We start from the raw sequence: 24,143 nt of genomic DNA on the forward strand, positions 1-24,143 counted from the left end.
GACGGGGACAACAGAGGATGAGGTGGTTGGATGGCATCACCGACTCAATGGACATGAGTTTGAGCAGGCTCTAGGACTTGGTGATGGACAGGGAAGCTTGGCGTGCTGCAGTCCAAGGGTTCGCAAAGCATCAGACACGACAGAGCGACTGAACTGAACACCTGAAAACCGCCCCCCCCCCCCCAGTATTATATATTTTTTAAAAGCATGTGAACGTATTATTTTGATTTGATAAATGACAATTGCTTGTCGGTTATTTAAGTTTATTATCGGGCCTCCCATAATTGTATAAACTTAACACCAAGCGACCTGGAGAAGGAAATGGCAGCCCACTCCGGTATTCTTGCCTGGAGAACCTCATGGACAGAGGAGCCTGGGGTCCATGGGGTCACAAAGAGTCAGACACGACTTACCACTGAACAACACGAAGCGCCAACTGCACTTCTCTGGGAGCAAACTACAACTCCCAGGATCCCCCGGATGGAAGGAGCCGGCAACCATCGGATGCAAACTGCAATTCCCAGAATTCCGCGAGCCAAGGAAAAGGTCCGGCCTCGGGCTGAGGCGGCGGAACCGGCGAGCCTGCGCACGTGCACAGCTGACGCGAGGGGCTCGCAGCTGGGCAGGCGCACGTAGGGCACCTGCGAGCCGGGCGGCGGTGACGGACCAGACGGCGCGCAGGAGCCTGCGCTCCCTTCCTGGGCCTCCACGGCTCCGAGCAGGCGGCTGGGGCAGCGGCGGGCACGGGTTGGGCCAAAGCCAGCTCCGCCGAGGGCCGGCCTGGAAGCTTCAGCCCCGTGGAACCCGGGCTGTAGGGTGCAGGTGAGGTGCGCGCGCTCGCGGCGGGCAAGGGTTCCGCGACGCGGCTGGGTTTGGAATTGAAGGAGCTGCCCTGCGACCTCCCCCAGAGGGGTGGAGAGGAGCGGAGGTGGGGTTTGCGGCTGGGAGGAGTAATGTGGCTCGGGGCCGAAGGAGGCGCGGGAGGTGGCGAGGGTGAGGGGAGGTGGACCCTCGAGGTCCAGGTACCGCGGGCCCCGGCGTGTCAGCTACAGACCTTTGCTCGGGGCTGGCACCGGCAGCCGGTTCCCACGCCCTTCTGCTTGGGAGATGGTGCGCATGAGGCGCGGGTGGCGGGGAGCCAGGCGAGAAGCGCGGAGAGGGCCTGGCCTTCCCAAGCTCCCTTTGAAGGCAGTACCAGGACAGCCCACAAGTGACCCCTGGGCCCAGTACGGTGCCCACTCTGTGTCTGGTGATGACAGCCTGGCATCGGCTGCTTGACAGTGCTGAGATAGCCTCAGAAGTAGGGACACATTGGGCTTCAGGCTCCAACTTGTTTGTAGGAGTCCCTCTACTGATGGATATCCTCTGCTAAGGTCAAGGGCCCTTAGGCCATAGTCCTGCCAGAGTGGTGGGCAGCTAGAGTTGCCTTTCTTTATGCCTACCAAGTCTCAGAACCTACTTTTGGAGGAATTGAGAATGGCATGTGCATGGTTATGGGGTGAGCTGTCTCATAGGATTTGGTGGCTCAGAGCACAGACAGAATAGGGTTCATTTACCACATATGTTGTGCTACATGTGCAGGGCATTCAAATTTTGGCTCTCGTTTACTAAGTGTGCGCCCTTGAGCAAGTCACTTATCCTCTCTGAACCTCTCATTTCTTCGCAAGACGGGGTTGCTGTGAGGATTAAATAAAATAATGCTGTGCAAGTTGGGAGCCCAGTGTCTGGTGCACAGTGAATGTGCAGCAAATATTAGCATTTGTGATCGCTAGCAAACAGAAAATGTGAGAGGTGAGGTTGGAACCGAGGTCTGTATCACTGGAATTAGCTGCCCGCTCTGACTCTCATGGATCTTGGAGATCTATTCTCCAGCTCATCCTTCACGTTACAAATGAGAAATCTGAGTCCCACTTGCCAACAGAGCCAGGAAGGAGCACAAGGGAGTCCCCCCTTCCCCAGGGATGGACAGCACATCAGACCCTGAGTCTTGGGCCCTGGGAGGGCGAGGAGAAGCAGAGTGGGGATCCTCAGCAAAGAGGAGGATGGGGTGCTGGTGACTGCAAGTGCAGTTCCCCCACACTGTAGCCGTGTGTGGCCTCGTGGCCTTGATGTGGCCGGTGTCAGAGCATTTTTCAAACTGACCTGGTTGGCAAGTTCTTGCTCTGAGCCTTGCTTTTGAAACTACTTAGTAATAACATAGGCTTCTAGTGAATACTGAGCTGACCAGAAAATTAAATTATTAAATGCTCCAATCCCCGAATGTCCTCATTATTCTCAGTTGGTTGTCAGTGGATACTCTTCCCCCAGGCCTATCATCTAGTAGATTTTTTAATTGGATAAAATCATGAACATGAAAGGCAGAGCCCAAAAATGTCACCATAGGCTTTGAAACCAAACTTGGGTTTGAATCCCAGTCTTACCACTTGATAGCTGTGAGACACTGGACAGTTCTCTGAACAGTTCTGAGCATACGTCCTCAAACGTGGAGTGAGATTGGTAACACCTGTTATAACACCTGTTATAGATTTGTAACAGGGAACAAATGAGAGAATTCTTGTCAGGCACTGAGCATTGTTCTTGGCCTGGAGTCAGTGCCAGTGAATGGAAGTTATGGCATTGTTATGGTTAATAATAATCATATAAAAATAATTGTCAGGCTTTGTGCTTTGCCTGAGTTCTCTTTGAATTCACAAAACCACCCTGTGAAGTCAATATAATTGTCTGCTTTTCAGACTAGGAAATGGAGGCTTGCAGGGTTTAAGAATTGGCCCAGGCAGACACAGAAGAACAAATAGCTACATGATACCACTTAAAGGATGAATATAGAATAGTCAGACTTACAGAAGCAGAGTGTGGAATGGTGGTTGCCAGGGGCTGTAGGGAGGGAAAATGAGACGGTATCAGTGAAAGGGTGTAAAGTTTCAGGTAGACGAGATGGCCGAGTTCTGAGAGCCCTGCTGCATAGCATACAGCTGTGAGCCTGCAGTTCACAATACTGTAGTGTATGCTTCAGATTTTGCTTTGAGGGTAGAGCTTATGTTAAGTGTTCTTATCACAAAAACTAGTAAATGAGGGGACAGAGGAAACTTTCGGAGGTGATGGATAGGTTATGGCATAAATTATGGTGATGGTTTCCTGGGTACCTACTGATCGCCACCCTTAGCGTGTTGTGTATGTTAATTATGTACACCTTTTCGTGTGGTGAAAAAATTTAAAAGGACAGTTGGTGTACGATGATGCAGCTGCTGAGTGTCAGGACCAGAGCTCACATCTTGGCATCTCACTCCAAAACCGGTGCCCTTTACTTCCCCTCCCCTGCTGCTTGGGGTCTTCACGGTTCTAGAAGCCCGCCTTTGACCTGGGGCAGCCTCCAGTGTTACAGCAGGTAGCCTCGGGCTGCTTGGAGAAGAGGCAGGAGCCTGCAGCCTGGCTGAGGGTGCTTCCTGTCCGTGTCTGAGGTTGGCCGAGGCTGGAGGGTGAAGCGTTAGGAAGAGGCAGCCGAAGGGCCCTTTGCGCTCTAGAGGCTCCCATCATGGACCACAGGGCCAGGGAAGGGTGTAATCTGGGTGAGACCCAGAAGCCTGGTTTGGAGAAGTGATCTTGTCTAGAAGCTGGGAAGAATCCCAGAGGCGTGTGCTTCTTCTGGGCCTGACCTCTGCTTTGGAGAGGGGGTTTGCCTGCGAGTTGTGGGTTTGAGGAAAGCCAGCCCCACTGCTTTCATCTCGGCAGCTTGTGAGAGCTCCCACTGCCCCTCAAAACCTTTATAAAGAGTTGGAGCAAATAATTTCTAAGGGCTCTTGCAGCCCTACAAAATATTGGTGTTGTCATTCTAAATATGTGGGTTAAACCTGTTCGCACAGCCACCAGGGTGGGTGGGATAATTGTCATCCCACTGTGTGCCCCAAACCTCCCTCCGGGTGAGAGAATGACCAAGCTACTTGCTTGGCTGGGTGGGGAACACTTCCACACAAGAAGCTTTGTGTTGCTAAGTTACAGTTGAGGGCCTGTGGGTCTTTGTTTCCAGAGCCGTCCACAGCTGCTCTGCCCTTGCATGAGGAGAACTGACAGCTCTGCGGTCTTTCCTGCTTTTCCATCACTGACTGTGCCTCTGAGTCTGAATTACTGAGAACCCCAGAGTCAGGCACAGGCTTGAATTCTGGTGCTTCTGCTTGAGCTGCAGGACCTAGAGGAAGGTACTTAACCCCACTAAGCTCTAGTTTTTCATATTAAAAGAAAATGGAGATAATATGAGTACTTGCATTAGAGGGCTTTTGCACTGAGGCTTAAGTGGAAGTGGGCAGAGAAAGGGCTTAGAACAGTGACCGGCACATAGTAGGTGCACATGAAGCAAGATGGTGGTAGATTAACCTCCACCCCCTGTCCAGAGGCCAGTATGCTCTTCCTGACATGTTTCAGAAGAGCCATCAATCCTTCCATGTTTTATTTATTTATTTGGCTGTAGCAGGTCTTCATTGCAGTGTGTAGACTCCTTAGTTTTAGGAGTTAGGCTTGTGGGATCTAGTTCCCTGACCAGGGATTGAACCCAGGCCCTCTACATGGGGTGTGCAGAGTCTTAGCCACTGGACCAGCAGGGAAGTCCCAGTCTTGCCATGTTGTTTGGCTTCCCAGGTCCTCACCTACATACTCAGGACCCAGGGTCTGTCAGGAAATCACACCTTTCACTCTGCCAGTGGTGACTACCATCAGAAGTCTTTTTTTTTTTTTAATTAAAAAAAAATTAATTTTATTTTTGTCTGCGCCAGGACTTCATTGCTTTGTGCAGGCTTTTTCTGATTGAGGCGAGTGGGGGCTATTCTTCATTGTGGGTTCTAATTGTGGTGTCTTCTCTTGTCATGCAGGCTTCAGTACTTGCGGCATGTGGGTTCGTAGTTGCAATTTAAAGGCCCTAGAACACAGACTCAGTAGCTGAGGCACATGGGCTTAATTGCTCCGTGGCATCTGGGATCTTCCTGGACCAGGGATCGAACCCGTGACCCCTGTATTGGCAGGCAGATTCTTATCCTCTGTACCACCAGGGAAGTCCCATCAGTACAGTCTTAATGCTAAGAGTTGTCTCTTTTCTCCACTTTGAAAAGCATAACAGAGGGCCCTTTCCTGGCTGGGCAGTGGGTACTCAGCCCTGGGCTCGGCTTCAGGGAGGGGTTGGGGGTCTGGTCTGCTGTACTGCCACTATCACTGTTGTTCCCAGAACACACCTTTGGGTCCGGTTGTTTTAGACACACCCGGTGACTAGGAACACCCTGGGGACCTTCAGTAGTGGGGGTTTGTGGCAGGAATCAGGGCACATCTGAGGGACTTCAGGAGTTATCAGGGTGAGGCTGGGTCCCAGAGCTCCCAAGAGGAGTGACAGTGGCCACTGTTAGGAGCCAGAGCAGCAGCCCAGCCTTGCTCCCTTCGGGAATCCATTGCTCAGGAGACCGACCTTCTCCCTGTGGGCCTGCGGGTGTGGGCATCTGCTACAAGCACCACCGCCTGATCTGACTTCTCGGGCATCTCCACCGGTGTCTGCTTTAGGCCCAGCCTCCTGTCTCATAGATTCAGCTCTGGCCTAGAGAACTGGGCTGGTTTGGTTTGGTTCTGCCACTCAGCATTATAAGTGATGTGGCTTGTGTGGGAAGGTGTGAGCTGGGGAAACTTTTCTCAAAGTGGGGCTTAGAGTAGGGCAGCCTTCTCAGTCTGCCCCGGGAACGTAGGCTTATGCATCATTTCGCAGAGGCTGGGGAAAGGATTTACTAGCCTCTGTGAGGAGGAGGGCTGTCCTTGGTGGTTTACCCTGGGTTGGACAGAAATGCCCTGCTGGGTATTTAGAAGCTGGGATTGCAGAATTGTGGAGTGTTACAGAAATCTCAGAGGACTTCCTGAAATTGAGTTCACACTAGAGTCACCTGGAAGCTTTATTAAAAACATGGGGGTTCCCTCAGGGATTCTGGTTTAGCAGGTCTGGAGGGGCCCCAGATTTTGCATTTCTCACATCCCGGGTGATGCTAAGACTGCGTTGGGGGACCCCGTGTCCACCTGACATGTTGACCTTGATTTTCCAGACCGCTTCCTGGCAGGGCAGGGGCTCACTACAGTCGCTGATTCCTCTGTGTTAGAACAGCTCTAAGCCTTCGAGAAGTCCTCTTCCTGTCTCCCATGATGAAATGCCCCCTGAGTTCCTTCTGCAGGCCTTACTTCAGGACCCTGGGGGCCCTCACAGCCATGCTAGGGGCAGAGTGGCAGCTGGGACTGCATGTCCATTCTTCAGCCTGGGTGGCATGTGTCACCAGCATGCGTGTGTGACCACTCTGTTAGAGGGGTGCAGCCCCCCTCAGCAGCAGCCTCGCTCTTCCTGCTCTGCCCCTCAGCGTTTGAAGATCGCCCAAGGTTCAGGGGCTTTTCCCTGAGGAGGAGGGCCCTACTCCTCCTTGCATCCTACACAGAATGGGGTTTCTGGATCTTTTCTGATCCTGGCTGCCCCACTGGGAGAATCCCAGAAGCACGTGTATAGAATAGTTTCATATCAACAATTAGGCGCATAGACTTTGATTCCTGCCAGAGGTGCATATTTAAAGTCTAATCATGAAGAAACACCAAACAAGCCCAAATTGAACATACCAGGAAATATCTGGCTCTGTTAAAAACTGTCGAGGCCATGCAAGTCTGAGAGGCTGCTCAGGTTAGGGGAGATGAGTGAGACATGCTGCCTGGCCGCCAGGCTCTGTGCCTTGGCTTGGATTCTGGGCCACAGTATGGAGACCACGAATTACTAACAGTATTGTATCAATATTAATTCCCAATTTTGTGTGATGTGAGAGAATGTTCTCATTCTTAAGAGACAGATGATGAAGTGGCAGGGACTAAAGGAGCAAGATGTCTCTGGCTTATTTTTAAAACGTTCAGAAAAAGAGAAAATGGTAAAATGAATGTGTCAGATTAGCAGTTGGTGGTAAGGGTAAGGATGTAGGAGAGTTCTTTGTACTATACACACAGTTTTGTTTTGTTTTGTTTTTTATAAGTCTGGGATTATTTCCAGATAAAAAGAAGGAAAGCAGGTAACGAAAGCAGGTAACAGAGATGATGTTGTAGCCAGCCCGCCTTCATTAGTCTCATTGCTGCTTCCTACGTGATGTCGGGCAGGTCTCTGGGCTTCAGTTTTACCATCTATAAAATGAAGATCATCATGTAAAGTGGAGAACCCAGCACCTCATGATGTCGGCTCTGATGTGGTGGTGGTGATGGTAATGATGCAAGGAAGGAGACGAGGGTGACATCTTGGTGATGAGGCCAAAGGGAAACCCTCGCTGAGGCCTCTCGCCTCCTTATCACTCGCTCACGCTGGGCTCCAGGCTCCCCGAGTGTTTGGCCGGGACTGCTGTGACCTCGACACTGCCTGGCTTCCCCCTGCAGGGGCCTCACAAGTGGTCACTTGTGCCCAGGGGGCTCCAGTGGTGAAACGCACGTCTCCTGACTCTGCCCACTCTGTACCTGTCTGTAACACACTGCCCTTTCAGCTGCACGTGGCTTCGGGCCTGCCTGTCATGGCCCTGGGGTGGGAGAGGAGCCCATAGCTGGGTGACCTTATGGCTTGCTTGGTGGGCAGATGTGAGACCTGGGCGCAGCGGTGTCTACTGTGGACGTGCTGTAGTTTCCAGTAGGGAAGTGTGGACACCTCACAGGGGCAGTCATGTTAACCCCCACTACCACAAAAACACCTTGTTCAAAACTTCCCCACCCTTCAGGTCGCGTCCGTGGATGGCCTCAGGTCCAACCAGGACCATTTCCTCTCGTGCACGCTTCTCCCTCCTTCTTGGTGAATGTTTTATGCCACTTGTAGTGAGCGGCCTCTGACCCTCTTGATGCAGTCAGTCGTGCAGGCATGTTCTGAGTATCACAGCAGCCACTCACTCAATTCTCTTTTCCTGTTTCATCTCTGTTATGCCAGAAAGGGCCAACACAGGGGGCTCTAACTTGCAAGTGACCCATGGGTGCGAAGCAAAAGCCCGATGGTGTCACAGCAAGTTGTGCGAGCAAGGGTCTCTGCGTTGGTGGTAGGTGGGGCTCACCTCCACCTGTTCAGCTGTCCCGCCTGTGCCGAGTGCCATGGAGCCTTGGCCGTCCTCAGCAAAGCTTGCCTTTGCCCATCATGCCGGAGTGACACAGACTGGAACTCTCTTGCTCCACCCACAGCTCCACCAGTCCACCCTGGGAGTTCCGTCCTGTTTTATTAATAAGAGTGAAGAGTCACTGTGTTTAGCTGTTGATAGAGGATGAACGGCCGCATCTTTGCCTTTCTTTGCTCTTTATACTAAATTGAGGAGTTATTATCCATGTTAAGCTTTTGGTCTAAGCATGTGAACTTGTAACTAAATGTTAAAGATGCCCGATCACTTAAATATTAGGTTTTACAAGGAGTACTCAGAGGCTGCCAACGTTCGGCCAAAATGTCAATGCTTTTGGCAGAAACCGTGATGTCTTGTCAGTGTTTGTTCAGGTTTGTCAGTAGCATTGATGGAGATGTAAGTTTGGACCCCACAGAAACATGATGTGAGGAGTAGCAGTTCCACGTTCTGCTTCTGGTAACCATAACTAGGAGGGGGAAGGAGCAGGGAGAGCTCACTCTGAGGGCGTTTGAGTTTTTGGAACTTGTGTGCTGTTCACGAACTGGCAATGTGTGAGGTGCATCTGTGCAGGACAGAAGCTTCCATTGTTCAGCACCAGTGATTCAGGCTGCATTTAGGGTAAAAGCATACTTTTCAATAATTGACAAGGACTCTCTGATTTTTCAATTGGGGGTATGAACAACCTGTTAAAATTGTTGTACTATTAATAGAAAATCTTTAGACACTATCGCCAGCCATTGTCTTGGCCTGGCCCTGCCAGTCTTCTGAGCCTGGGTCTGGTGGGTGCTGGCAGTCCTAGCCTCCTGGCCCTGCTCCTGGGAGAGTGACCAGTGACCAGCGACTGGTCCTGGCAGTTGGGAACCCAGTCCAGCTGGCCAGGTCAGCAGCAGAGGGCTTATATAAGACCTGAGCTTACATCCTGGGGCTTGTTATACCGGCAACAAGGCCAACAATCCCAGTCCTTGGGCCTGTCTGTCATCTTCACTCAAGTGGAATAGTGGCCAGAAATTACAATGTCTGACTAGGACATTTCCCATTTTAAATGGGAAAAGCCAGAAATGTAGTATTACAGACTGAATTGTGTCCTTGGAAATTCATAATCAAAGCCCTGACCCCCAGTGTGACTGTATTCAGAGATAGGACCTTTAAGGAGGTAATTAAGGTAGGTCAGACGGTAAAAAATCTGCCTGCAATGTGTGAGACCCAGGTTCGATCCTTGGGTCGGGAAGATCCCCTGGAAAAGGCAATGGCAACCCATTCCAGTATTCTTGCCTGAGGGATTCCATGGACGGAGGAGCTTGGTCATAGGGTGGGGCCTTAATCTAATAGGACTGGTGTCCCAATAACAAGGAGAGATGCCAGAGACCTCTCTCCCCTCAGTGCACACAGGAGGTCACATGAGGACCCAGTGAGAAGGTCGCCATCTGCAAGCCCGGGAGAGAGGCCTGAGGAGAAACCAAACACGTTGACACCTTGATCAGGGACTTCTAGCCTCTAGAACTGTGTGAAGAGAAGTGTCTGTTGTTTAGATCATCCAGTCTGCAGTACTTGGTTATGGCAGCTGGAGCAGACTAACAGGATAGGTACCGCCAGGCCAGTGTACTGCCAGGCCCTCGTCAGCTTGAACTTTAATCTGGGTGTTTGGTCTCGGGGCACACTGCCCAGAGACCATTGGTTCTTGGCCTCAGTAAGCCTGTGAATTTGCACCCTCTGCTCTAGGCCTGGAATTCCTGGGGCTCTTACTCCTTATCAGATGCCAGGATCCTTGTGAATGGCTTTTCTGTGCCCGGGTCTGGAGTCGGGCAGGGCCCCCAGGAGTGGAGCCGGCACCCAGGGCTGGGTGAGCAGCCTCGGCTGGGAGCCCCCATAGTAGGGACCCCCCAGGTCTTACTGTGTCTGCAGGTGTGGCAGGAGCATCAGCACCTTCCTGCCGTGCTTCCTGGAATAGGTGGGATCCTGGAGAGGTGGGATCCCGGAAAGATGGGATTCCACTGTCTGTAAGAATCTGATAATCCTTATCTGGTCCAGGAGCTGAGGGAAGCAGTTTGGGGACGGGGGGTGAATTGGCGGTGTCCTCTGTCTGCCTCAGTTTCTAGAGGGCTGTTTTAAGCATGTTTTAAATCTCATTTCTTTTTTACTCCCTTTCTTTTGAAAATATTTTTTTTTCTTTTTTTAGTTTGAATCCATTCTTCTAGTGATTGAATTGTCAGCAAAATTAAAGAAAGAAATTAGGTAAACGTCTTATATCTACCAAACTTGATATATTTTTGGTGAAAATATTCGAACACTAAAACATACCATTGAAAAATGTTCTTGCTGCATACCATTCTCGGTCCTGGCTGAGCCACTAGGCTCTTGGTGCCGCATACGCGCTGGTCCTAAATGCAGTGCCCGAGGGAGAGGAGGCCCTCCCCCAGTGCTGCCCCCGGAGAGGAGCGCAGCGGCCAGCGGCCGTCCTGCTCGGTGTCGGCTGTGCCACACGGGCAGTTACGTCAGCTCAGGGCCGGGCCTGCCCACATCTGACTGAGCCTGTCGTCAGGAGAGTGAAGGAAGGAGGCTGAGGACCTGCCTCTTGAACGATTCAAGGGCCCAGCTTTCCACCACGGCCCCGCCTCCAGGCCTCAGGAGGGGTTTCCTCTGGGCGTCTTCTCAGCGCCTGCCTCCTTGCTGGAAGACTCGTGCTCTGGGCAGGGGCCCTTTGTAAGCCTTGAGGCCGTGTTCTGTCTTAGCAGGGCTGCCCTCCCCTGCCTTCTCCCCTTGCCCCTCACCTCTTCTCAGAGACGGTCCGCTGCTCCAGGGCAGGCTTCCTGGGGGACGGAGTGACTTGACAGGTGACTTGAGACAAGAGTGGTCTGCTCATCAGTGACAGGCTCCTTCCTTCCTGGGACCCCCAGCCTAGACAGGTGTGCTGAAAACAGCACCATCCAAGCTATGGATTTCTTGTATTGTTGTTCAGTCACTAAGTCATGTCTGACTCTTTGCAACCCCATCGACTGCAGCACTCCAAGCCTCCCTGTCCCTCACTGTCTTCCGGAGTTTGCCCAAGTTCATGTCCATTGGCTCAATGATGCTATCCATCTATCTGATGCTCTGCCACCCTCTTCTCCTTTTGCCTTCAATTTTTCCCAGCATGAGGGTCTTTTCCAGTAAGTCAGCTGTTCACATCAGGTGGCCAAAGTGTTGTAGCTGCAGCATCAGCCCTTCCAGTGAGTATTTAGGGTTGATTTCCATTAGGATTGACTGGTTTGATCTCCTTGCAGTCCAAGGGACTCTTAAGAGTCTTTTCCAGCACACCTTAAAAGTCCAAGAAGGACTGTCTCTTCCATGAAAGTTTAGTTTCCAGACAACTCAGCTCTAGTCAGCCCTCTGCCCCACAGTCAGAGAAGGTGTCTCGGAGGCCAACTCAGGCCTCTTTTATTTGCCTCTGTAACAGGACTCCACGGGGGAAGGCCACAGGGACCCTGTCCTCCTCTTCCAGCAGCCTGTATGGTCTGGAAAAGCTATATCTCCTCAGCCAGCAGACAGGACTGGGGAGAACCTGGGCTTCTTTAGAATCAGGGATCTGGTTAATGTCCCCTTTGCCTCCATCTGTTATCTTTTGAAAACATTTCTGAGGGTTTTGCCCGATCCTTCTGCTCTGGCACTTGCAGGCTGCTGCCGTGCAGTGGAGAGTGGACAGACGGGGGAGCCTGGGGGACAGACCGGGAGGACTTTACAATGAGCAGTGATGGCCCTAGTTCTTGTTGGCGTTCTCACTACCACACTTCGGCTGTTTCACAGCAGGGAAAAATGCAAGGGCGGCCCTCCATCTGTCTCCACAGGGGGAAGATGCAATAGTATTCTGTGTTAATTAACATTCCCCAGAAGCAGATCCCTCAGACATAGATTCAAGTGCAAGTAGATTATTTGCACTTGATCACAGCATACATGAACAGGGGAGTGGGGAAGAGAGACAGGGCAGGGAAGGAGGCCAGTTCCCCCTGCGGGCAGCTCTGTAATCCACTTAATCTGTTAGGGAACTCTGGGAGCCCGTGGAGAGTATGGCTCAGGGCCGTCTCATCTGGGGAGGATGGGATTGGGGGGTTTACGCGACTGGCCCCATCAGGTGTTGGTGCAAGCCTCCTGGCCTGTAACTGGTAAAGTGGTAAAAACTTAGGCAGTCTGACCCTCAGGGCTCCATGCTGTATGCTTTTTACACTTCTTATCAGGAAATGTCCTGTCCATTCCCAGCAAACCTTCCACCCCATTTTCCCTCTTGGCAGGGTCTCCCACGGTAGAGCCTGACGTGTCCATGAGAGGTCCACGTAGGCCACTCTGTATTTGTCCTGCCTTCGGTCAGTACCATTGTGGGCAGGGCCTGAGGCTGGGTGGAGTACATAGCATCTGATTAGAAACAGTCCTTCCCACTCCCCAGGCTCCGGGGTGGTCTCTGCCTGGTTGCCTTTTAGCCCCACAAGGCCCCGTGTTTGCTGCTTCCCATAAGCTTTGCCCCAAAGCCCCCAAGCTCAGTGACTTAGCCGGGATTGGCTGCGGCACACACAGCCCCCTGGTCCTCCTTCCTGCCTGTGGCCCCTTCCCCACATCCCCACCCGCTGCCAAGCCTGCCTTTCCTCACAGGGGAGGGCCAGGAAGCAGAATGCTCACCAGAGGTGCTGTGAGCACTCGGGAGCCACGCTGCCTGCTCAGCTTGGAGGTGGTCTTACTTTCCTCATTTCCTGGGAGTCTTGCTTTCTGATATTCCCTGGGTGTGTCTGTTTTGGCTTTAGCTGCTGTTGGAAGCTGTTCTTGTCTGTGATCGGCAAAACATGCATCAGCTTGTGCTACACCCATCTGCCTCCCATCTCGCCAGACACAGCTTTTTGAGTATTAATTTATTACTCACCCACTTTCCAGTATTCTGTCATTTTGTAATAGTGATTTTATTTTATTCTTTGTGGTTTTGTTTTAAACTTTTACTACGAAAAAAGTCAGACAAACTCAAAAGAGGATCAAAAGAAGACCCCATCATCATCTTTAACTACCAATATCTGTGTTTCACCTGTCTCCATGCCTTTTTTGCTGGAGTATTTTAGAACAAACCACATACTTGTTGTTTTACATATAAATACTTATGTTCTCTTGTTTCTGAGCTACCCTGATAGCTCCATTGGTAAAGAATCCACCTGCAATGCAGGAGACCCCGGTTCAATTCCTGGGTTGGGAAGATCCCCTGAAGAAGGGAAAGGCTACCCACTCCAGTATTCTGTCCTGGAGAATTCCATGGACTGTATAGTCCACAGGGTCACAAAGAGTTGGACACAACTGAGTGACCTTCAACTCACTTCTCTTGTTTATTATCTAATTTTTAATAACTTTTTATTTTGAAATAGTTTGAGACTTACAGAAAAGTTACCAAAAAACACCTCACTCAGCTTCCCCTGATGTTAACCTCTTAAACAGCTACGGTGTGATTATCAAAACTAGGAAATGAATACATCTCTGATACTGAACCATGAACTTTACTCAAATTCTGCCAGTTGTCTTATTAATGTCCTTTTTCTGGCCCAGGAGCCCACATGGCATTTAGCTATCATGTCTCCTTCCTCTCCTCCAATCTGGGACCTCCTCAGTCTTCCCCTCTCTTTTATGATTTTTAACTCTTGCAGGGGTCCTGATCAGGTATCTTGTATAGTATCTTTCAACCTGGGCTTTATGTTTTCTTTGTTAACTAATCTTAACAGCTAACTAATATTAACTAATCTTAATATTAACTAAAATTAACTAAAATTAACAGACCATCTTCAGAGCCAGAACCGGAACTAGAGCCAAGTTTTCCCCATTTAGAAATATAGATTGAAGTTTTGTTATTTCGGGCAGGAAGGCTCCAGAAATGAGGTACCCTCCTCAGTACATTATATTAAGGGGTACACAGTGTCAGTATTGTTATTGTTGGTGATGTTAATGGTGATCATTTGGTTCAGATGATGTCTGCCAAGCTTCTCTGCTGCAACATTTCTGTTTTTACTTTTGTGATTAATATGTATCTGATAGGGAGATGCTTAGAGACTGCAGATTTCCTGTTTCTCACCATACTTTCACCCCCTAATTTTAGCATCCATCAGTGAATCTTGCCTAAAACAGATATTGCTATGATGTTTGCCAACTGGTGATGTTTTATTTCCATTATTGTGTCTACATTTATTAATTGGCATTCTACTATAAGATCTGTGTCTTCTCCCCTATTTATTCAATTATCTATTCATATCAATATTGACTCATGGGTATTTTATTCTATGGGTTTCCATTACTATTGCTTTTTAACTTTGTTACTCAAATTGTCCCAGATTCAGCCATTGGGAGCTCCTTCAGTTTGGATCCTGTGTCTTTTGGACATGTTCCCATCATTTTTTTTTTTTTTTGAGAACTTCCTTACATGCTGGCACTATAAGGTATTCTAAGCTCATCCTGTAATTTTCCTTTCCCGGCCCTGGAAGCAGTTTTTTTTCCAAGGAGCCCTGGTTCCTTTTAGTGAAGAATGCTGTCTGGAAATCAAAATCCGAGTGCTGACTGTGCTCATCCCCCTCCCCCACTGGCCAGAGCCAGGAGTCCCACGTGTTTGGAAAGATACATGCGTCCCAGCTGTTCTTCCTGCTGGAGTTGCCACCTGTCATTCAGTCATGACTCTCTCTTCAGCTCCCTGGTCCCGATCTGAGCTGAGGCTCTCAGGATGGTCTCACCAGCCCCCGGTGAGACACCTTGCCTTCCCTGCTTTTGCATTATCTTCTTAAACTCTTGTTGTCCTTGCCTTTACTTCCTCAGTCCTTTTCCTCTCCCCATCCCAAGGATGAGTTAACTGTCTGTCCTCTTGGCCTCTTTCTGACTCCTGGTTTCTCCTTTTACCTCCCAGAGATGTCAGAACTCCAGCTGCATCATGCTTCACTGGGTACGTAGGTTTTCTCTCTCTAGCAGCCTTGGGAGTACAGTCTATCTATTTATCTATGTATATATATATATACCACAGTGGTGGTAAGGATAGTGGCAGGACCATGGGACACTGGTCAGAAATTGTCAAGTATCAGCAACTTAACATGGTTCAACCTAATAGCAAAGTAGTTCTTAGCTGGTGAGGCTGGGTGGAGAATTTCTAGATGGGGACACATATATTTTGAAAAGTATTATTTTACTTTATTATTTTGCAATACAATAATGCAACATTATTATTTTTCATATACAGATATAGATATAAAATACTAACTTCAGAAAAAGTAGAAGTTGGACTTCCCTGGCAATCCAAAAGTTACAATTCCACACTTCCACTGCAGAGGGCACAGGTTAGATAGATTCTACATGCTGCATGACATGGCCAAAAAGTAAAAAAAAAAAATTAAAGAAAGTAGAAGTTGATGAAATCCTGTTGTGTTGGGGAGCAGATATTATAGAAGAGTCTTGTGCATGAGAGATTCTTGGCAGAAGAGGTTGCTGCACTTTACGGATCAGTTTGAGGCATGAAAGAGGTTTTCTTTATTATTAGTGGGTACATGGCCTTGAAAAGACTGAGAAACACTGATGCTTCAGCAGATTTCTCGGCTGCAGGGTTTCTCTGCTCTTAGAGGCCCTGCCCCAGAGATGAACAGGGCTGACTGCAGGCGCAGTCAGAAGCCAGCTAAGCAGGCGCCACTCTTCTCACCCTGTGGCTGGTGTCAGGCGTCACCCATGCTGTTTCCATGAGGACTGAACAGTCCCATTCTTCGGCTGTCTCAACAGTCCTGGGCCTCAGAGCAGGTATGATGCCCTTCCCAGTAGCGGGGGGAAAATGGGAGCAAATGCCTGCAGCCCAGCCAGGCCCTATAGGCAAAGAGTATGTGGGACAGGAAGTTTAACCCTTCAGAGATGTTGCCTCCGTATACAGAACCCTTGTCAGTGGTGAGACTCAGACACAGTTCTCTTACTGGACCAGTGAGGGGCAAGTTTCTACCCATCTTTTCATGGAGACATAAAAACCAGCCGGCATGATTGCCAAATAGGAAATCCCCGTGCGTGTGTCCCAGATGGAGCATAAGAGGGGTCCTGGTGTGCAGCCTGGGACTGGCGCTCACAGGCCTCTCATCCCATTTGTGCCCATGGTAAGGTGAAGTCCTTCCCTGGCAGTGCCAGGGAGGTTGGGCCCCTAATGGGGGTTTTCCTTGCAGCTTCTCCCAACACAGCAGTTAGCTTTCTTTGCAGCAGTGTTTTATAACAGACGGCTCCAGAGTTTCATTGACATATGATAAGAAGCATCTGTTCAGCTCGGATGTCTCTTGTGTTGCCCGGGCTTGGGTGGGTTTGCCTGTGGTTCTTACGATCCTCGCTCACTCACACATCTGGGGGTCAGCCGAGCCACACCCGGCATGGCTGCAACAGCTGTGCTCCCCACATAGCTCTCTCCCCCGGGACCAGCAAGTTCGGCTGATCACATTCTTCTCACAGCAACATACTAGGTACAAAGAGGGCAAAGACAGTCACACAAACACCTTTCAAGCTCCTGAATATGTTGTCTGTTGACACCTCATTGGCCAAAGCAAGTTATGTGGCCAGGCACAGGGATCTGTACTTCCCATGGAGGCAGCAGGGGAGGGAAGTGGGTGAACATTTTAGAACAAGGGTCTAGCCTACCAGGGGGATTCCTGTATCCACCTGCAATGCAGGAGACCCTAGTTCAATTCCTGGGTTTGGAAGAGCCCCTGGAGAAGGGATAGGCTACCCACTCCAGTCTTCTTGGGCTTCCTTGGTGGCTCAGATGGTAAATAATCCACCTGCAATGCAGGAGACGTGGGTTCCACCCCGGGAGTGGGAAGATCCCCTGGAGGAGGGCATGGCAACCCACTCCAGTATTCTTGCCTGCAGAATCCCCATGGACAGAGGACCGTGGCAGCTTGTAGTCCATGGGGCCACAAAGAGTCGGACACGACTGAGTGACTGAGCACATTTAGCCTACCAGATCCTCAAGTGTGCAAAACGGTGCAAGCATCCAGTGCCGCAGTGGAGGCCAGCACGGCGCCTGGCACCGGGCGGTGCTTGGGGTGACTGGAGACACACCATGCAGACTCCTTTTCCTTTTCCTCTCTCCTCCTGCAGGCCTCTGCCGGTCCTCCGGGAGCCCGCAGGGATGGGTAAAGCCGGCCAGGCTCGAGCTGCTTCCCCGGGGCCGTCTCTCTAGGGCCCCAGGCGGCGCTAGGATGCACCTGTCTGCCGTGCTCAACGCCCTGCTGGTGTCGGTGCTGGCGGCCGTGCTCTGGAAACACGTGCGGCTGCGTGAGCATGCGGCCTCCCTGGAGGAGGAGCTGGCCGTTGGGCGCCGGGCCGCCGACCCCGCCCCCGCGCTGCGGATCGACTACCCGAAGGCGCTGCAGATCCTGACCGAGGGCGGCACGCACATGGTGTGCACCGGCCGCACGCACACCGACCGCCTCTGCCGCTTCAAGTGGCTCTGCTACTCCAGCGAGGCGGAGGAGTTCATCTTCTTCCACGGCAACGCCTCCGTGATGCTGCCCAGCCTGGGCTCGCGGCGCTTCCAGCCGGCCCTGCTCGACCTGTCCACCGTGGAGGACCACAACACCCAGTACTTCAACTTCGTGGAGCTGCCGGCCGCCGCCCTGCGCTTCATGCCCAAGCCCGTGTTTGTGCCCGACGTGGCCCTCATCGCCAACCGCTTCAACCCCGACAACCTGATGCACGTCTTCCACGACGACCTGTTGCCGCTCTTCTACACCCTTCGGCAGTTCCCCGGCCTGGCCCGCGAGGCCCGGCTCTTCTTCATGGAGGGCTGGGGAGAGGGTGCCCACTTCGACCTCTACAAGCTGCTCAGCCCCAAGCAGCCCCTCCTGCGGGCGCAGCTGAAGGCCCTGGGCCGGCTGCTCTGCTTCTCCCATGCCTTTGTGGGCCTCTCCAAGGTCACCACCTGGTACCAGTACGGCTTCGTCCAGCCCCAGGGCCCGAAGGCCAACATCCTGGTCTCCGGCAACGAGATCCGACAGTTTGCGCGGTTCCTGATGGAAAAGCTGAATGTGAGCCAGGCCGGGGGCGCCCGTGGCCGAGGAGTACATCCTGGTGTTCAGCCGCACCCAGAACAGACTCATCCTGAATGAGGCAGAGCTGCTGCTGGCCCTGGCCCAGGAGTTCCAGATGAAGACGGTGACGGTGTCCCTGGAAGACCACGCCTTTGCAGACGTGGTGCGGCTGGTCAGCAACGCCTCCATGCTGGTCAGCATGCACGGGGCCCAGCTGGTCACGGCCCTGTTCCTGCCCCGTGGGGCAGCCGTCGTGGAGCTCTTCCCCTATGCTGTCAACCCTGACCACTACACCCCTTATAAGACGCTGGCCACGCTGCCCGGCATGGACCTCCAGTACATAGCCTGGCAGAACACGATGCCAGAGAACACGGTCACGCATCCCGAGCGGCCCTGGGACCAGGGGGGCATCGCCCACCTGGACAGGGCCGAGCAGGCCCGGATCCTGCAAAGCCGGGAGGTCCCCCGGCACCTCTGTTGCCGGAACCCCGAGTGGCTCTTCCGAATCTACCAGGACACCAAGGTGGACATCCCATCGCTCATCCAAACCATACGGCGCGTGGTGAAGGGCCATCCGGGGCCAAGGAAGCAGAAGTGGACGGTCAGCCTGTACCCCGGCAAGGTGCGGGAGGCCCGGTGCCAGGCGTCGGTGCAGGGCGCCTCCGAGGCCCGCCTGTCCGTCTCCTGGCAGATCCCGTGGAACCTCAAGTACCTGAAGGTGAGGGAGGTGAAGTACGAGGTGTGGCTCCAGGAGCAGGGGGAGAACACCTACGTGCCTTACATGCTGGCCTTGCAGAACCACACCTTCACGGAGAACATCAAGCCCTTCACTACCTACCTGGTGTGGATCCGCTGCATCTTCAACAAGACCCTGCTGGGACCCTTTGCAGATGTGCTGGTATGCAGCACGTAGCGAGCAGCCTGGTCAGGCCTCCTGGGGTGGGGGCTCCTCTGGCTTGGAGACCCTGGGCCTGCCAGCCCCCCTGGGTGGCTTCTGGGAATTATTTATTTATTGAGCAGACCTCTGTCTCTGGGTCATCTCACTGCATCTGAGGTGATGGGGTTCTCAGAGTGCCTCTTTGCGTAAGTGCGATGGGGCCTCCCCACCCTCTTCTCCCATCCTGAACATCCATACCCTAGAGAAGGCCTGAGTGGGGAGGAGAAAGAGGAGAGTAAGGATCTCAAAGAACCTCTTTGGCTGAGTGATCATCCTGTTCCCCATGAGGTCTTTCTGGTTTGTGTCGGGTTTCTGGAAACTGCTGCTAACTCAGTGGCTGTTTGGGTGGGTGTGGATGTACATCGGCTTCCATCGTCATGAAACTCATCTGTAGCCCCACCAAGGGTATGTTTGGAACATTCATTAAATGATTATAAATATCTTGGTCAAGTCTTTTAATGGTCGGCGGGAAGAGGGTCCAGCAGCCAGTACGCAGATGCCCTCTCATCCTGATTGTCAGCCGAGGAGCCGTGGCAGAGGGGTGGCGTCGAGGCCCGGGAAGCCAGGCCTGCTGGCTGCCTATCATCCTGATGCGGAACCGGTGCCCCACTTCCGTCTGTGGGGGATGAAAGTCTGGAAGCAGGTGAGGAGGAGGCTGTGAGGAAGAGAAGCAGTGTCTGCCCGGGTCTGGTTAGGCTTCACTAGACATCCAGACACAGTAGACCGTGGGAGACACACCCGTGTGGGCGTCACTTAGGGAGACGTGGCACAGGTCGGCGTGGCTGCACCACGTGACTTCTTCCACAGGAGTCGTCCGCACACCGGCTCAGGGGCCGTCCTCTTCCCCAAGTGACTGCTCGGGGCGAGGAGGTGACACCCCCATCGGTAGTTGTGGGGGCTGCTTTGGCTTAGGAGCGCCATAGGAGCCATTATCTTTTTTATATACATATGTTTTCTGGAGGGATCTATTTCTCATATTTTTTTATTTGGCTGCGTTGGGTCTTAGTTGTGGCATGTGAGATCTAGTTCCCCGACCAGAGGTCGAACCCAGGCCCCCTGCTTTGGGAGGTGGAGTCTTAGTCACCGAGCCACCTAGGAAGTGCCTGTTATCTTCTCAGCAGCCAACAGGCAAGTTCCCAGGCTCCCTCAAGGAACCTGCCCGGTCACAGGAGCCATCACACTCAGGGAGGCCTCAGCTGCGGTGTCCTAACAGTTTATTAGTTCACCTAGGGTCCTTCCAGTCCAGACCAGAGGTCGTTTTTAACCATCGTCTGTTCTGCTGAATATCCCTGCTGACATTGAGCCTTTATCTAGCTTCATGGGAAGAGAGCTGGAAAAGTAACTCAAGATCAAATTTGTCCTTAGGAAAGGAGAAAGAGTTTTAGCCTTTTCTTCACAGGGAGACAGCGGTGCAGACCTGACTCCTGTGGAGGAGAGAAGGAAAAGGGGCCTTGGGCTGTAGCTTGGTTGTAAGAGTTGTGCCAGGCTCACCAGGAGCCCCTGGCAGGAGGCAAAGCTGTGGGTTAGGTGAGTATGCTGGTGACTGACTGAAGAGTTCTTTGTCTGTAGGGTGAGGATCATAGGCTGGGGTGGTTTGTAAGGCATTCAGGAAATCATCTGTGTAAACCTTTAGCATCACCCTGGATGTCTGATACATTATTACAGGTTCAGAATCCCATTCCCAAACCCTGGAGAGCAGATGTGATTCCAAATCTGAATTAAAAAAAAAACACATTAATTTATTTGGGTCTGTGCTGGGTCTTAGGTGTGGCATGTGGGATCTTTAGTTGTGCCATCTGGCAAGCAAACTGTTAGTTGTGGTATATGGAATCTAGTTCCCGACCGGGGATAGAACCTGGGTCCCCTGCATGAGGAGTGTGGAGTCTATGCCACTGGACCATTAGGGAAGTCTCTCCAAATTCTGAATTCCAGTAACCAAAAACACTGGCATGTCTGCACTGAAATGGATATATATTCACGCTGAGTGGGACATGAGTTTTGGCACCAAAAATGAAAAGGCTTTTGGTTTTCAGAGCTTGGGGGTTGTTGGGATTCTATCTGGAAGGTTGTTGAGTCATCCTCCTCTCCTGCTTGGAAACACCATCATTTTCCTTAGACTAGCCTTGGAGTGGCGTGCTGAGGAATGGAATCAGGTCTGCGGTTCCATCAGTGATGGTCTCTACAGAGCCCCTCAGCCAACTTCTTAAGGCTGATTCACCCACAGCTAAGCAGACCCCCACAATCCCCATACTGCAGACCCATCTCAGCTCCTGGCCTGGCAGCCTCTCTTAAGACCGATGGGAACATGCGGATTCACCATCCCCTGCTGGTTCTCATTCCAGAGGTGAAGGCTGCGGAGTCCTGGGGCAAGGAGCCCCAGCAAGCACTGAGGCTGAGAGTGTTTTCTGAAAAGGATAAAAAGTAGATGAAGTTTCAGGCTTTGCAGAAAAGACCCAGTTCACACACTGAGCAGACTTTAACAAGCAAAGAGCAGCAGGCAGGAAGCCAAACGCATGTGACTGTGCTTGGCCAGAGTCAGTTTGCTGCTCACACTCCAGGAACTGGCCCTGTCTCATCATCAGCTCTGAACCCAAAGGAACTAGAGGGAGAGGAGCTGTCAGAGTGGCAGGGAGGGCAGTGGAAGTGCCTTTAACTGATGGTCCTGGATTTAAGACTTGATAACAGTTCCCATCTGGGCTTCAATTCTGGCCCTTCCACTTACCAGCTGGGTGACCTTGGGCAAGTCGCCTAACCTCTCTGTGCCTCATGTGTGGAATGGAGAGTCATCACACTTGTCATTGATGGTGGTGAAGTCAAATGCTTTGATCCATGTAAACGTGATCACAATACCTCGCACGTAGTCATCTCTCAATAAATGTCCGTGGATGTTATGTGTGTGTGTGTTAGTTGCTCATGTCCACCTCTTTGCAACCCCATAGACTGTAGCTTGTCAGACTGCTCTCTCCATGGGATTTTCCAGGTGAGAATACTGGAGTGGGTTGCCCATTCCCTTCTCCAAGAGATCTTCCCAACTCAGGGGTGGAATCTGGTCCTCCCACATTGCAGGCAGATTTCTTACCATCTGAGCCACCAGGGAAGCCCTGGTTATCATAGCTGGTACTTACAAGCATTTGTCAGGTGATAACCATTACGTAGCCAAGCCCAGGTCTGAACCCCAAACTGCTGCTTTCAAGTTCAGTCCTTTGGGGAAAAAAAAAAATTGAAAAAATTTAAGGATATATAAGGAAAAAAAGATTTTCAGAGGCAGAAGGTCCAGCACACAAAGAGGACTGTATGCCCAAACTGAAGCTGTTCTCAGCTGAGGGTAGCCGAGGTAGGGCTGGGGCTCCACTGAGTTCTGTGGACTTGGGCAGAACTGGGCTTGGAGCCACACACACACCCCCTACACCCCCCACACACACCCCCACACACCCCTACACCCACACACACCCCCTACACCCCCACACACAGCCCCCTACACCCACACACACCCCCACACACCCCTACACCCCCACACACACCCCCACACACCCTTACACCCCACACACACACCCTACACCCACGCGCACACACACCCCCTACACACACCCACACACCCCCCCACAGACCCCCACACAGCCCCCCTACACCCCCACACCCCCTACACCCACCCACACACCCCCATACCCCCCACACCCCCCTACACCCACACAGCCCCCCTACACCCACCCCCCCCCACACCCACACCCCAGGGTAGAGGCCAGTATTGAAGGGAGGGAGAGCTGGACCCTGACCCGTTGCTGGACGTGCGCTGGGCAGGCTGGGAGGGGCCACACAGTACCTGCCATGTGTCCCCCTATCTGTGCTGAATGGACCTGTCCACGTGAGGACTCGGAAGTGCTTGCTGGAGACTTGGGGCCCTGGTCATGGAGAGAAAGATTCTGGCTTGGTGTCCACAGAAGCTCTTCATACGCAGACACCAGCCAGCCCACCCACCTACCCCCTGAGCAGATTTCCCCTCTTCTCCGAGGCAGCCACCCAGACCTGTTTTCATATAAGGGAAGGCTGCTCTGGGGCCTAGCTTAGTTACCTCTCGCAGAGCACTGGCCAGCTGCCTTCACCTAGATCACCCTCAAACTTTGTTGAGGCCTCATAGGCAAGCAGTGTGAAAATAAGACTGCCCAAATGAGATCACCGAAACAGAGGCTGTTTATTCAGAGCCTGCTCTAGCAAGGAACTCGTAGCATCATTTGCTTTCAGCAGAGACTCCTAGGCAGACTGAGGAGTGGGAAAGCTTTCTAGTGGGAAAAAGAGGTTTCAGGGATGCCCTGTTGGAGGCTGTGGGCTGGGGGACTTGGAGGTGGGCTAACTAGAAGAGGGGTATCCCATGTGATTGATTAGGGGAGCGTGTTTGATTTTGTCTAGTTGGTCCAGTTGGAAATGAGGACAAAAAATAGTGAAGCTGGCAGTTATGGTCAAGTCCTGACCATTCTGGGCTGATTGCCACAGGTGTTGTCATTTGAGTTCCTGAGCTGATGGCGGCCGAGGCTGCGGATTAGAGTTCTGTTGTCATAGATGCCTGGCTATTGTCTGTTTGTATTAACGTATTCAGTCTCTCAGTAGTGAGACAGTGTTAGTTCTCTTTCTTTCCTTCCTTCTTTCCTTATTTGGCTGCACCAAATAAAACTTGAGGCATGCAGGATCTTTTAGTTGCAGCTTGTGAACTTAGTTGCAGCATGTGGGACCTAGTTCCTTGACCAGGAATTGAACCCAGGCACCCTGCATTGGGAGTGTAGAGTCTTACCCACTGGACCGCCAGGAAGTCCCTTTAGCTCTCTTTCTTGAAAAGGGCAGGTTGAGTCACAAAGGCAGAATGAGTCTTATCCCCACGTGGGAGCCCTTACTCTGCCCTGGCAATGAAATGTTCTCCGTATTCCTCTGTCCGTAACATTTTCTAGAGGGACAGTTGTCTCAGTCTGCTCTCTGACTGAGTGTGGGTCCATCAGGCAGGAGGGAGTGAAGGGACACTTCAGGCAGAAGGCAGAACAGGGGCTGTTAAAGTGGGAAATGGTTGAGTCC

General features: G+C 51.9%; 1 protein-coding gene across 1 annotated transcript; it reads left to right on the forward strand.

Moving 5' to 3' along the window:
• The first annotated feature begins 582 nt into the window (after nt 1–582).
• Nucleotides 583–19,525, forward strand: POMGNT2 (protein O-linked mannose N-acetylglucosaminyltransferase 2 (beta 1,4-)). The gene is given in 3 exon segments (XM_020872429.2): nt 583–822; nt 17,217–18,157; nt 18,159–19,525. Coding segments are annotated over 2 exon segments (1,743 nt in total). The 5' UTR covers nt 583–822; nt 17,217–17,317; the 3' UTR covers nt 19,062–19,525.
• The last annotated feature ends 4,618 nt before the right edge of the window (nt 19,526–24,143 follow it).

The sequence above is a fragment of the Odocoileus virginianus genome, chromosome 26 (genome assembly GCF_023699985.2).
Source record: "Odocoileus virginianus isolate 20LAN1187 ecotype Illinois chromosome 26, Ovbor_1.2, whole genome shotgun sequence".
NCBI lineage: Eukaryota > Metazoa > Chordata > Mammalia > Artiodactyla > Cervidae > Odocoileus > Odocoileus virginianus.